Source organism: Pocillopora damicornis, chromosome 2, assembly GCF_964200805.1.
Source record: "Pocillopora damicornis chromosome 2, jaPocDami1.2, whole genome shotgun sequence".
Lineage (NCBI taxonomy): Eukaryota > Metazoa > Cnidaria > Anthozoa > Scleractinia > Pocilloporidae > Pocillopora > Pocillopora damicornis.
Genome location: NC_142671.1, coordinates 21,159,957 through 21,174,344, shown reverse-complemented (window position 1 = coordinate 21,174,344; position 14,388 = coordinate 21,159,957). Strand labels below are relative to the sequence as shown.

General features: G+C 36.9%; 2 protein-coding genes and 1 pseudogene across 2 annotated transcripts in view; all 3 read right to left on the bottom strand.

Moving 5' to 3' along the window:
* Window positions 1-3,728: 3,728 nt before the first annotated feature.
* On the bottom strand, window positions 3,729-4,739 carry LOC113683968 (QRFP-like peptide receptor). Its single transcript, XM_027201254.2, has one exon. The coding sequence runs from the start codon at window positions 4,647-4,649 to the stop codon at window positions 3,729-3,731; it is 921 nt and encodes a 306-aa protein (XP_027057055.2). The 5' UTR covers window positions 4,650-4,739.
* Window positions 4,740-8,747: 4,008 nt separating this feature from the next.
* On the bottom strand, window positions 8,748-10,065 carry LOC113683967 (QRFP-like peptide receptor; annotated as a pseudogene).
* A 663-nt stretch (window positions 10,066-10,728) lies between these two features.
* LOC113683966 (galanin receptor 2b-like) overlaps window positions 10,729-14,388 on the bottom strand; it is a 23,771-nt gene continuing 20,111 nt past the window's right edge. The window contains exon 3 of the mRNA XM_089196916.1: window positions 10,729-14,388. This exon is cut by the window's right edge and continues 1,314 nt beyond it. Within this exon, the coding sequence (XP_089053042.1) occupies window positions 12,445-13,374 (930 nt within the window). The 5' untranslated portion in view covers window positions 13,375-14,388 and the 3' untranslated portion in view covers window positions 10,729-12,444.

Below are 14,388 nucleotides of genomic sequence, written 5' to 3'. Positions count from 1 at the left end.
CGATTGGGCCGAATTTCACTGAATATTCCACTTTCAGATTCTGTATTAGAAACTAAAAACTTCACACGAAAGTGTTAAATTCGACATGCCGAACTATTTTAGTTTGTAAACTATTGCAGAATATAAACTTTGATGGTTTTTGAACTTTGATGGGTTGACATTTTTGACAGCTTTAGTCTTGTACAACCAATCAGATTATTTGAACCATTCTAACAGGTATTCTGATTGGCTTACTGTAGCGTGCTTTATGAGAGTATAGAGCATACTGACGACACTGTTGTTCGCTTTGGAAATAAAATTTGTTTTGAAAATTGAAAGTAGTTTTTGGGGAATTTAACGGATTCTTTATTATAAAACAAACAGAGAACCCTTAGGAAGCGGCTAGAGCACTCAAGAAGTAGGGAGTGAAATTTCTTACACGTCTTTCGTGTTCTAGGCGTGCTCTACACTTCTTTCGTGCTCTAGCCGCTTCCTGCGTGCTTTAAAATAGAACAGAGCACAGTCAAGGCTTCTCTATTTGTTAAATAAAATCTGTCGGATACCACTGAAAAGTCGACATCAACTCTTTATGAAAATTAAAAATGTGTTTGTACCAATTTTTATATTTCCATATCTTGGCTACTAGATACTTAAATATAAACAGAATGATGCACCTGTCATTTTCTTGTTACTGAAAAAGGAATGAAAATCAACTTTCATTAATGTTTTACGCCCGAGTATTCATCCATGCATAACAAAATATTTGTTACTTTATTTGAAAGGAAAAGCATTACAAATTCAATCTGATGAAAATTCTTTTCTTTCAACTACTTCAGCGGTTTTAAAATCCGATCTCAAGAAGAATTCCATTTGATAGCAGAATGGTTCCATAAGGCTGTAGTTTCCCATCAAATCTATGACAAATTGCTAAGGGTTTTCATAAAATAATAAATCTATTATAACAAAAAAAACCCCGTGTAGTTCTTCATTTTGAGCTCAATGATTAATGGATAAGACTGCTATACCTTCTAGGTGAACTAAGGCCAATGCGGTTCAGTTCTCACTCAGTGTTCCTCTTTTGATAACAATTTTGAAGGGCGTTTGCAGGGAGTGACTCATAACGCAGCGTTTTTTATTAGTAATTCCGCTTAAGTTTATTGTGTTGTAACCCGTCGTCACATATAAAAAGCGAAACAGTCTGTGGATCAATTATTGTGGACAATTACGAAGGAAGATGCTTGAATTAAGGTTAAATTAAGGATTGGAATATAAAGATGCCAACGTGCTTCTCCGTCGGTACAATTTTATTATAGTTAAATGGAGCAGCATACCTGTTGTAATCGATAAACACTTAAAAAAGGGCGTGAATTCATTTTTTTACCCGCGAGGAAGGACCACATGCAACGTTATTATTATCCTATAATCCGCTTCGAGCGGGCATATTTAGCTTCCCACGTTGGGTGGTTAGACTCTAAAGTTAGTTTCGCTTCGCTCTCGACATGAAATCCGTTCAGAATGGAGATCTGACACGAGAAAATACATCTTAAGGATAAAAGTGTTCAGGCAATAAGAAAGTGGGCCAGTGAAAGCTCCGCCATTCATAAATCTTTCTTGTAAATATTTATTGTGCCCTTGTAAAGTAGCACAAGTGGCAATACCGTCTAAGTTTATATGTAGTACTTTATATAGTTCAGTTCAAGTACAGTACTATTTTGGGGGCTCATTCGGCCCTTCTGGAAAGGAGTCGTTTTGGGCTCCAGTAAGATAAGTAGAAATAGCTAAAACTACGACATAAGGGGGCTGTTTTGGAAAACCGAGGGGTAGTTTTGGCTTTAAAGGGGTCGAAATGATGCCATTGGATAGCCAAATAAGCCCTTCTGGAGCCAATTCATACCTTAGAGAGGATGAAAATTGGCTACTATTTGGTGCCAACTTAACTCAATTTAAGGTCCAAATTAGTGTAGTTTGATGGCTCTAATGCAAGTAGTTCTATTTTTTCCGAATTAGTGTAGTTTAATGGCTTAATTGCGTCACAGGGTCTGAAACGACACTCTTGATAGGAGCTGCATTGAACACAAATTAAGTAAAACTGCCCTTTGAAGAGGACCTAGCCTGCAGTGCAGGCGTCTTATTAGTACCAGCCAACGTTATAAACTCGCAATCGTTTATCCGACAGGCCGTGTTTGATTTGGAGTTAGAGTGGACGGTGGGGGTAGGGGGTGGGGGAAGGGCGAGAAGACACCTGCACGAAGAGGCTGTTGAAAAGCAAAACACCCCCTGATTAGTTGCGTGTCACTGCATTTCCGGAAATGAGCAGGCAACAAATCAAAATGAGTTAAATTAAAAACTGGAAAAACTGTCATCCAACGAAAGCAAACACACGTTGAACCGATGAGTGAAACGGTGAAACAGTTTTTTTTTCAGCCAGAAAAGAATTGGCTTCGACAAAACCTCCTCCGCGCTCACAAGTATGAGCTGATATTTGCTGCACTCTATATATTCCGAGCGAAAATCTTTGAGTATAGCTGCCTTTAATCTATCTGAGAGTTTTTCTTTTTCTTCCATTTGATCGTAAACGATACTTTAAAGCAACAAACAACTGCACTCGAAGGTTTACCCGCAATAATATTTGTTTCAAAACGTTCTCTGCTAACTCAAATACGAGTTGATATTTGCCGCACTCTATATACTCCAAATGACAATCCGTGAGCTTACCTACCGTTTATCAGATTCAATATGCTTACTCCATTTGATCATAAACAATCCGCTGAAGCGGACAAACAAACAATCTTGTGTTCGAAGTAAACCTTCATTTGTAAGGTTGTCCATACCTAATTACCTTCGTGTTCCTGCCCATCATTAGAAAATGGGTATCGCCTTTTTCAAGTTGTAAGATATCAAAATGATTCGCAATAGCAATTATGAAATACGAACAACCGGTCTGAAAGGTACCATACTTTTTCCAGGGCTGTTGCAGATATACGCACAATACTCTTTTTTGAAAACGGCACTCGATTGCAGACATATATACAATCCACCCGTCGATTCCCCAACGAAGTTAGTGTCTGGTGACCCTCTTGTTTATTGGTGAACCCAACCAAAAGGCATTGCACTCCCCGCCTTGGGTTGAATTAGACGTTTAGTCCGGCAGGCATTGCACCGCCCTCACAGGAGCCTGGCCGTTCGCCTGAAACATGAAAAAATATACTGTCCACCTTTCCAAACTGACATTCACTTGCTGATAAATATGCACTATACGTCTCCAAAAGTGAAGCGGCAATGTACAAGAGTGTATATTTGTATCTACGTATTAATATACATTACGATCTTATCTGAAAGTTATTATAATACAAGAGGATGCTTGCAGACATATTTGTTGCATCGTTGCTGGATCATAAAAAGTTTAAATTAAAAAGTTTACGAGTCAAGCAAAGTTTGGCCTCACCATATTTTATGTTCACCAGCTTCAAAAATCGGTGGATTGCTGAACCTTTATTTTGGATTGGTTATGGATTATTGCTCTAAACTTTCAACGAAAGAGATCTCAATGACTTAATCATTAAGTTGAACCCTGGTTTTTGCTGCACCATTCTGTCGATAATGAGGAAATTTCCAAGCAGCCGTTTCACACTTAAACGATCGTTTTCTCAAAACATATTTTCCTAAGAGCGAGGCTGAATCGATGAGAATGGCTTTCTTCCGATGTAACTTTTTTCTCCTCGTTCAGTTTTACAAGAATGTGGCAGGTATTACCCGTACACCTCGTGAGAAGCCTGAGATATTTTTACAGGGATGGAATCGAAGTTCAGCCCGTTCTTCAAATTTTCTCCATAATAGCCGTATTGTAAAGGATCGAGTGCCACGTTTAGAAATATCATCAGTTGAGCCGGTCCCCAGACTAGGCCGGCTGACACTAAGTTAAAATACATTAGCAGTCTATGAATCATAAATGGAGACTGGCTCGAAAAGAAGGCAAGAGATAGAGCTGGAAGTGTCTTTGCAACTTTTTTATGTCTTTGATTTGAGTTGATGATATGCGAGTTGCACATTGGAATAACGTTCGCTCGAAGAGAGTGGAATATCTTTCGTTGCGTTACAATTATATAGATCAATGGAATTATGAAGAAAAGTATTGCGTGTACGCTGCAGTATATTTCCCTGCCAGTGCTTCCCAAAGAGGTGTTGGCGCATATCAGTTTTCCATCCTCGTTGGTTTCGGCCTTATTAATACTTGCTGTAGGTAAGGAAATTACCAAGCACATACACCAGATTAAAACAAGTTTTATGTATTCCCTGTTGGAAAAGTTGTCGCTTCTAGAATTAAAAGGATCTGTGATAGCTTTGAGTCTTAGGTAAGATATAACCAGAAGGGTTGTGATTGAAGTATTGTAGCTCGTGTCGGCGAGAAATCCGTGAAGTTTGCAAATTACATCACCGCCGACCCAACGCCAACTAAAATTAATGGCGTGGAAAGGAGTGAGAAAAGTGAAAAGGAGATCCGCAGATGCTAAATTTGCCACGTACCACATCGGAGAAAACCGATTTCTCCTCAAGTTCCGATAACATGTCACTAAAACCCATATGTTATCCACAAGTGAGATGATGAGGATAAAGCCGTAAAATATCAAAAGTCCGATCACCATTAGTGAGAAATTGTCGTCGGATGCCATCTCTGATGATGTAAATCACTGTTTTCTTATTTCCTTTTCTTGAACAATGTAATTTGCTTGATTTTCTGTCTAACCTCTGTTGTCTATTTCAAACTGGGTATGGCCAGTGAAGTGTACTGCAAAAATAACAAAGAGGCGTTTTTCTTTCCAAGAATCTGGTCGCTGTGTCAGTTTATCCTTGCAAATTATTCTATGTATATGGTTTAATATCAAGATAAAGGTTAAATGTTATGGATAAACCGCAATCAAGATCGAAGTTTATCCTCTAGTTTCACAAATTAATTAATTTTCCTGCTCTGTTCAACAAGCTAACGTTTGGTTTTGTTGGAAATAAGCCGTGTTAGTATATAGCTTCCGAAACGAAATACCCAGCAGTCAAACATTCACATTATTGATTAGCTTGTTAGTTACCGTCTTGCCCCAGCGCAGATCATGTGGTGTTCAAGACTGAGAAGATAACGATAGTTCGTGGTTTCCAGATATTTTGAGGCCACTCTCTACTTATATATTGCAGGTGAAACGAAGTTTTATGTTTCATTCACATTAATGAGACTATTACTACCACTATCAAGCAGTAAATGCTGCCATAAATCTTATTATTCCTTTGTAAAATAAATATACGTACCGTTTAAGGAACAATGTAATTCATTGAAGCACAGGTGCACGTATACATGTACATTGCTGCATCAACGTCCTATTAGATATGGTTGATTATGTGATTGTAGTTGATGTCGCGAAGTATCTTCTGCTACACTTTCTTCCTGAGTTATTACTGATAGGTTTCGTGTTCTGGTTCTCTCTTATATACTTCCGTGTTTATTTTTCGCTTTTTCATCTTCGTATATTATTAAAATAATATATTACAATCTTAACATTTACCATTTTGCTTTGACAATAATAGTTAGGTGTAAGTTGGCCAGAAAAGATTACAAAATTTAACATGAAAGAGAGAAAATTACGCGTTGCGTCTAGAAATTTCCTCATGCAACGATCAGGAGGGCCCCTATTTAGAGTCAGGTTGTGTATTTTTTGTTCATATCAAGTTTACAATGTTAAACTCAAAAACAGCCATTGTGTCCTGTTTTAGATAGCCTCAGTCCCATTTATTCTAGACTATATAAAGCTGTTGTACCTTGCCCTTTCATTTTGCTGATATATTTCACTGTTGTTTGGTAATAATCGTTTCTTTTCTTGCTGCGATCTTTTTCGATGATTGATGGTTTAACAAAAATCGCACGATCTTTTATTCCTCGTTAACGTTGTAAAAAACCTTATCAGAGAGAATTCTAGAGCATAAGTCGCAAACTCTATGCAAACCATGAAATGCTTAACAAAATCCCTATAGAGTTCGAGGTTTGAATCAGAGACTGTTGACCATTGAAAAAGTGAAAGTGCTTGTAAACTTTCATGAATGTGATGTAGTTCCATAATTCATACTGTGTACTAAGAATCGACAAAATTTTAAAATATTAGACCATTTATTTTTAAGTGGATATTTTCTAATGCTATTTCGCTCGATTGCTTTGCGTGCAAATGTGAGTCGCAGTGGAGAATTTTCGCATAGATACTTTTAACCCTTGAATGTTTAATGAGGGTAAATTTTTTAAAGAAACGTTGTTGCTGCGTCGGTGGTGGGTATAACAAGATAACTTGGTCTTATCGACTGAGTTGAAAATGTAATTTGGCTACCGTAAAGATGTTTCAAAGCTGACGTTTCGAGCGTTAGCCCTTCACCATCGCTCTGACTGAGGGCTAACGCTCAAAACGTCAGCTTTGAAGATCTTTACGGTGGCAAATTTACATTATTAACTCAGTTGAGAGAACCAAAATTACCTTGATTGTGTAGATGAGGCCATGTAAACCACGGAATTTTTTTTTCTATTACTCTCATAAACTATTTCAGAAAGATTCGCGCGAACCTCTAACTGAGCTCATTATTTAATACATTTGTAAAGGTGTTGTGCCTCTAGCCTGGAAGTCTGCTCAAGTAACCCTGATTTTCAAAAGTGATGAACCTTTAGACAAAAAAAATTACAAAGTTACAGACCAATCTCTGTTGTGCCTGTATTTGACTCAGTTTTTGAAAAATGTCTCTACCTTCAAATGTATAAATGGTTTGATGATCTACTTGTAAATCGATAATCTGTTTTTCGTAAACATCACGGTTGTGACACTGCACTAATTGACTTAACTAAAAACTGGAAACTTTATCTCGATTCTAAAAGATCAGTGGGCGTTGAATCTTTAGATTTTAGCAAAGCCTTCGACAGTGTCTATCACCAGACCTTCTTCTAGCCAAACTTACTGCATATGGGCTTTCGTCCACGAGCATCAGCCTGATGAAAAGTTTCTTGTTTGGCCGTAGACACCGTGTAAAAATTAGCGACAGTTTCTCTGATTGGTCGATGGTCTTAGGGGGAGTTCCTCAAGGATCAGTATTGGGACCACTTCTTTTTAATATCTTCGTCAACAACTTGCATTTTTGTGCTACCAAAACTTACGTGAAAGTCTATGCTGACGACAATCAGCTCCACTTTAGTCATGATTGTCCTACGGCCATTGAGACTGCTATTAACGAAGACCTAAAAGAGTCAACGACTTGGTTTAAGGAAAACTCACTTAAAGCAAATCCAGACAAATTCCAAGGTTTTGGCCTGGCCCTTGGACGATCTTCCATTGATTTAAGGTTCAAAGTGGATGGTCTGGAACTCCAACAAGAGAATTATTAGATTTAAATGTCTTATTCCACTTGATGCGAAATTACATTTGGAATTTGGAATGTGAATTTTCATATATCTAAAATCTTCATTCACTTTGATGTTTAATTGTACCCAATTCATTGACCAGCTCCCAGTTGGCTTGTTAGCTCAATTGGTAGAGCGCTGCACCGGTATCGCAGAGGTCATGGGTTCAAATCCCGTACGGGCCTGAATTTTTTTCAGGTCCTATTTACAACTACTCGTTTCAGTAGTGTTCTTAGCTGCGAGGATCTCCTAATTTCATCTCTCCACCGCAGTGCAAATATGTGTATTTTCATATATCTAAAATCTTTGTATAATTCTTTCATTTTATCACATCTTATTTATTGTTCCACGATATGGCACTTTTGTCTAAAAAGTGATTCAGATAAGCTTGAAAAACTACATAAATGTGTTCTTCGAAGTATTTTTCAGGATAAGGAAAACGACTATCAATACCTCATACATAGGGCAAATAAGACTATACTTTTTTTAAAAATTTAATTGTGACTTATTTATGTATATATTCGCTCAAACTAGCACCCGTGTGTTATACAATTAGCGAATTCAAATAAAGCTTTACTTACTTACTTAACCTTACAAGTTATTACCGTGGTAGCAGGGTAAATATATCTTATTAGATGTTTTGGTGCATAGTATCGCTCAGTATTTTGCCGTATTTTGTATGGTGAGTCAAAATTCTTCTAGGTTATTTATTCTCCAACTGCTTTTATTTCTGCTAAGTATCTCTGCTCATTTCTCACAAGGCGAGAATAGCAGAGGGATTGGAGAAACGTAGCGCGCGCAGCCGACTGGTTAAACAGGGTTTTTTTTTCAGTACAAAGTAACCTGTCCAAATAACCAACTTTCCAAATAGCCGTACAGTATCGCAGGATATTGTACTCTACTTTGTGCCGTTGAAAATTAAATACTCCTATCTCACCTATCGGTCAATGAGAGAGTGCGTTGTAATTCCAACTGACGATATAATAAGCCATGAAAAGATAGATTTCATAAAAGTTTGTGATAAGCATTCTGCTTGGAACTAAAAAATTACTTTTCAATTTCATTTAGGCTTGAAAGAGTAGTTATGCGGAGTCTCACAACCATCGCTTGTGGAAATGCCCCGACGCATGCATGCAGTCGAACACAGGCTGACTCTAAATATAATTTCGTATTTCAACATGTCCTTCACAAGATGTCAAAATTATACGTCATCAGCGTCGACAGAAACTTTATTTTGGTGATGTTACACCATGTCAAATTTACTTTTCACATGCTATAATTGTTCTTTTTTTCCCAGCAAAACCAGGCATACTTCGAATTTACGACATTCATAATGGAGAAAAGAGCCTAACACTAAAAATCGTCACACAAATAGCAAACACAACCCTAAATAACTCCCTAAGGGGAAAAAATTTCAATTACTTTTATTTAATTTAGTTGTTTTCTGCTCGTTCTTAAAAATAACTCCTCTAACGAACAAGAAATCTCGCAGCAAAGCATGGTTCATGATTTCCTGGATTATGACCATTTTAGCCGATGATAAAGAAGCTCATGGTTGTTAAACAAATTCTCCTTGTCGGCACCTCAAGATGTAGTGGAGAACAGTTTGAAGAATATGCATATTGATGTTAGTGGGTAAGGGGTTAAGCAGCCAACACCTCACTAAATTATTCCGGTTTATTTTTCTTCATAAAATAACGTTCAGTGGCTTGTGAATCCGTTACCTGCACTCTTTCTTGTCTGTCGCGGAAAGGGTCCCCACGATGAAACAGGGGCCGTCTTGTTTTCTTGAATAAACTTCGAACATACTGCCTCATAGCTTCTCCGTACACTCCGTATAATATTGGATCTAAGGCCGTATTTAACAGAATCAATAATTGAGACGCTCGCCACACATAACCACCACTAGTGAGATGGAATTACAACATCGTGCGTGTGACCATGAAAGGTGACCAACATATTACAAACGCTATTGTAAGTGCTGCCAAGACCTTGGCCACTTTGTAATGTCGTTTATAGCGCATGGAAGCCGAGATGGTGTTTATTGTATTTGATGCAACGCTTGAGCGTAAGGATAGAAAAAGTCTCTTCTGAACAACTATCATGTAGACAAGAGGTACAAGGAAAAAATAAAATGCGTGAATAGTATAATAGATCTGTCGCGCTATATCCCCAAACATGATATTCGTGCAGGAAACGGTTCCTGTGTCATCTGTTTGGGTTTGATAAGCATAAAGCAAAGGCGAAGCGACAACTGCGCTAACTGACCAAACGGCAATTAACTTTCGTAGTATGTTTTCCCTTGTGATGAGTCTGACACGAAAAGGGTCTACAACAGCCTTCAGACGCTCAAAACTGATAAGAACAAGAGTCAATATGGAGGTGGAGTAGCATGCTTCAATGACAAAGCTTAGTAGTTTACAGAATATCTCGCCTCCTACCCAGGTCCACACGAATAATATCGAGTCAAATATAGTCAGTACAGTAAATGTTACGTCTGCAATTGCAAAGTTGGCGATGCAACAAGTCAAAGAAGACTCTCGTTGTCATTTTAGTTTGTAACACAGCCAAAGAACAAATGAGTTCCCCACGATTGACGAAAGGAAAATTAGGAAATAAACACATGTGAATGTGACAACTAATGCTATGGAAAATCCATCGCTCGTTGCCATGTGTAGTATTTAATACCTCTTCAAATGTTGTGTTAAGCAAGCGTTTCTTGCCTTGCTCAGAGTCAATGTGTGTTTCTGTGATTCCCAACGACCTTTTCCTGACATGTAAATTGGATGTTATCAATTAATTTCAATGGAAATCTCCTCGGCCCTATCTCTTAAAGCGATCAGAGCCTGAACGATAAGTATTCTTAATCCTTTCTTTAGATAATTGGCACCAAATCTGAATACAACAGATATGCATGATGTAGTATAATAATCGCTATTTATTCTTCCAACATAATTATAAGCTATTTCCGCACCTTGTGAAAGTGCCTTGTGTATAAGCTTATTCAAAAAGCCGTGAATTTCATTGTAAGCCCTCGGTAAGTTCTAATCTCTAGTTTTGGACAGCTTTATAGAATAGTTCAAGTGAAGCATTGTTTGTAATGTTTATCGCTCTGTTTATCAAAATTGTAGCATCTGGTTATACTATGTACTTTTTTACAAAACATCAGTTTTTTGGGGCACAAGCTGCCCAGCTGACCATGTGAAATATAATGATATGTTACTATCATAACTAACATTTTTTTTTCTTTAAAAAAAACTTTAAAATGATGTGAAACAGAACTTGATTGAAACCGTTGGGTACAAGGTGATGTTAGCTTTCACACAACCCACCAATTTGATCGAACCCGGAGATATATGATTTATATTAACGTTTGATATAAATCCATATAATGAGACATCAGTATGATTTATATCAACGTTACGATAATTGTGCAGTTAAAATGTTTTGAATATTCACCAAATGCTTAGCGAAAAGATCCTGATCGATTTAATACCGTAAACGTTTCACAAAATATTTGTTGACGATCTTGGAAGACCTTTGTGACTTATGGTAGTGGCATATTTCAATGCACCTCTGAATTTACATAAAAATTTGCTAGCCTCAAAAAAAAAATAGTCAAATTTACTTTAGATCAAAAGGACCCTTGAACAATCCTGCCGATTGGATTTCATTTTGGACTCTAAGCAGTTACAAATTTTAAGGTTTATTTGAATCAAATGGTTTTACTATTTAACCATAGTTTTCAAAAGAACATTATCAAGTGATCAGAGGAATCATTGAACTATATTTCTAATTATGTTGATTTTAATATGAAGTCCCCATTAGCGAAATCTTTACCCAATCACGGTCCGTTTTGGATGTTATTTAACGCTTATCCTATTTTGTCGACCTCTTGGGCATAAGGAAACTACATTATTAATATATTATGAATTGATTAAATAGATGGTTTATTCAATATGTCCCAGATTAGATAAGGTTCATCAGGTGCTATTGGTTATCTCCCTGATCCTTACTCTATAGCAGCTTGATTTAAGGTTATACTGCAAAAATCCTTTTTCGTTATATACTGCTCGCCTTTCCAATTTTTTCCCTTTCACAGTATGAGAAGGCGTTTTATCTTTAGTGAAATAACCCTCCTTTTACTTGTAAATCAGTAGATTCGATGGTACAACTTCGTAAGGGTAAATATTATTTACTGATATTCACTTGAAACCTGTAATAGTTTCAAACTTTTGAAGACATTTGGTTTTTACCATCTCATCTTAGTTGTCTTCAATTACGGCACAATATTGGATTTGCGTGGGAAAAAAACACTGTTTTTTTTTTTTTTTTCTTACAAACCGCTGAGGTATCTTTTCTTAACACAAAATTTACATATATTGTAGACAAGTCACTTCTTCCGGCTGAACTTGCTCCGTCTTATTCTGTCTTGTTTATCTGTTTTTGTTAATTTATCTTTCGCGTACAAAATATAATACATCAGTAGATGAAATTTTTTAGTTTCATTAAGGGTTGCAAGCCAAATGCGGTGCTTTTCTTTCCTTTTTTCAATATGAAACAAAAAATAATTTAAATATCGGAATAGACATTAATTATCTTGGCTGGATTAAGAAGCACACATTTCTAACTAAATGAAAGTTTGTGCAAATATTTGAGAGGTAGCAAGCATGGCAACTCGATTGAAATATCTCAAAGAACTTTTCATTCAACGCCGGTTGCTTTTCTCTCCTTTTCCTCTCTTATCGATGGTGTGTCTCATTAACTTTTTATTCTCACAATTAGAAGGAATCGGGTGAACTTCCAGAGGTTCCTTCAGCAGAAAATTAATCCCTGAGAATGTTGGTGTGTACTTAACGTATTATAGGTAGGACAGTGTTAATTAAATCTTTATACTATCAGGAAAATTCTTTCATATTTCTTTCTTCCCTTCTTTTGTCCTCTTTAAAGAAACATATTCGCTGCGATTCGTGTAGATCATGGAACACTCCTTCGTGGCTGCCACGGGCTCATGCCTTGTGTCCAACAGATTAAGTTCTCAGGTATACCTTTCATTCTATTGTATTTTGATGGAGAGATATCACTGTGTTATCCCTGTTCCTGTAAAGAACTCTTCGCAGTAAAGACTTAAAGTCCCCGTCGTACACACCGTACAACAAAGGATCCAATCCGGTATTAAGAAAGATTAAAAGTTGAGACGCCCTCCAAATGAGTCCTTTTGGTGCTAAACGAAAGTATATTAGCGTCCGATTGACCATGAAAGGTGACCAACAGATTACAAATGCTATAGTTAGTGCAGCAAGTGTCTTTGTAGCCTTTTTGTGTCGTCTCTGTGCTCGCGAAGTGAACAATTTGCTCGTTGGTGTAACGCTTGTGCGAAGAGCGAGATGAATTCGGATTTGGGTAAAAATCATGTAAAACAACGGGGCCACAAAGAATAATGTCGTATGCAAACTGTAATAAATCTGTGGGACAATGACTCCATTTCTCGTAGTTATACAAGCAACGTTGCTGTCCACCGTTTTTACGCTGTAGATTTGCAGCAAAGGAGTGCAGACCAGTAAGCTCAATCCCCAAATTATAACTGGTTTAAGGTATTCTCTGCTGTACCAGACTCTTGCTCTAGAACTAAATGGATCTGTCGTAGCTTTTAATCTTTGGTAGCTAATAGTTACAAGTGTCATGATGGAAGTCGTATAGCTCGCCTCCACAAAGAATCCTTGAAGCTTACAAGTGTTGTTTCCACCTACCCAGCGCCACAAATATCCAATCATGTTAAATGCGGAAAGTAGAGTAAATAGGAGATCTGCCGTCGCTAAATTCACCAATAACCACGTAAAAGGGGAATGTCTTCTCTTTAAAGTCTTGTAGCAAGTTAGCAAAACCCATGTGTTACCAACCGTTGATAAAATAAAAACTGTAATGTAAATTACGATAAATAGCACCGAAGCAGGCGCTGCGATATTGTCAATTACCGCCATTTTGGTTTGGGTAAAATATTTTACCTTTTTTTTTGAAGTAGTCCTTTTTATCGATATCCCGAACAATTTAAAGCTGACTTTTCACATCTCTCCGTCCTTGTTTACCGCGGCAGTTTCTATGAAGCGTCACAGAGCAGATCTTTGTACAATGGTGTCATGCGAAGACTGCTTATGGTTTTTCTATTTTCTTTCCCCCGCTTCAAATGCATTTATTTCTACTTTTTGTTGTTTACCACGTTTTTTTAAAGTTCTCCATCAACAGCTGCACATTTAGGGTACAATATAGGACTATATGAAGAGCGTAAGGATGTATCACAGCATAATAAACGTTACGTTTGAAAACAACAAGCTATTTTTTTATTTAAATAAAATTTGTTTAATACCATTGAATAGTTGACATAAACTTTTTCAGGAAATTAAAAATGTGTCTTGTGCCAATTTTTTTCATTTAGATATCTTGGCTGTTAGATGCTATTATTTAAATAGAATAAAGCACCTGTCGTTTTCTTGTTACTGAAAAAGGAATGAAAATCAAATTTCATCAGTTAATGTTTTACCGCCGAGTATTCATCGATGCATGAATAAATATTTATAACTTATCTTTAATTACTTTATTTGAAAATAAAAGCATTACAAATTCAATTTGGTGGAAATTATTTCCTTTCAGCTACTTCAGCTGTTTTAAAATTTGATCTCATGAAGCTTCCATTTGATAGTAGAGTGATTCCATAAGGCTGTAGTTACTGACTAAATCTATATCAAATTGCTAAGGGTTAAAATTGTTCACAAAATATTATATTTATTACAACAAAAAGACCCAAAAAACGCGTGTATTTCTTCATTTTGGGCTTAATGATTAATGGGTAAGACTGCTATAGCATCTAAGTGAGCCAAGGCCCATGCGGTTCAGTTCTAACTGTTTTTGATAACAATTTTTAAGGGCGTTTGCAGGAGGTGGCTTATAACGCAGTGTTTTTTGGTGATAATTCCGCTTAAGTTTAATGTGTTGTGACC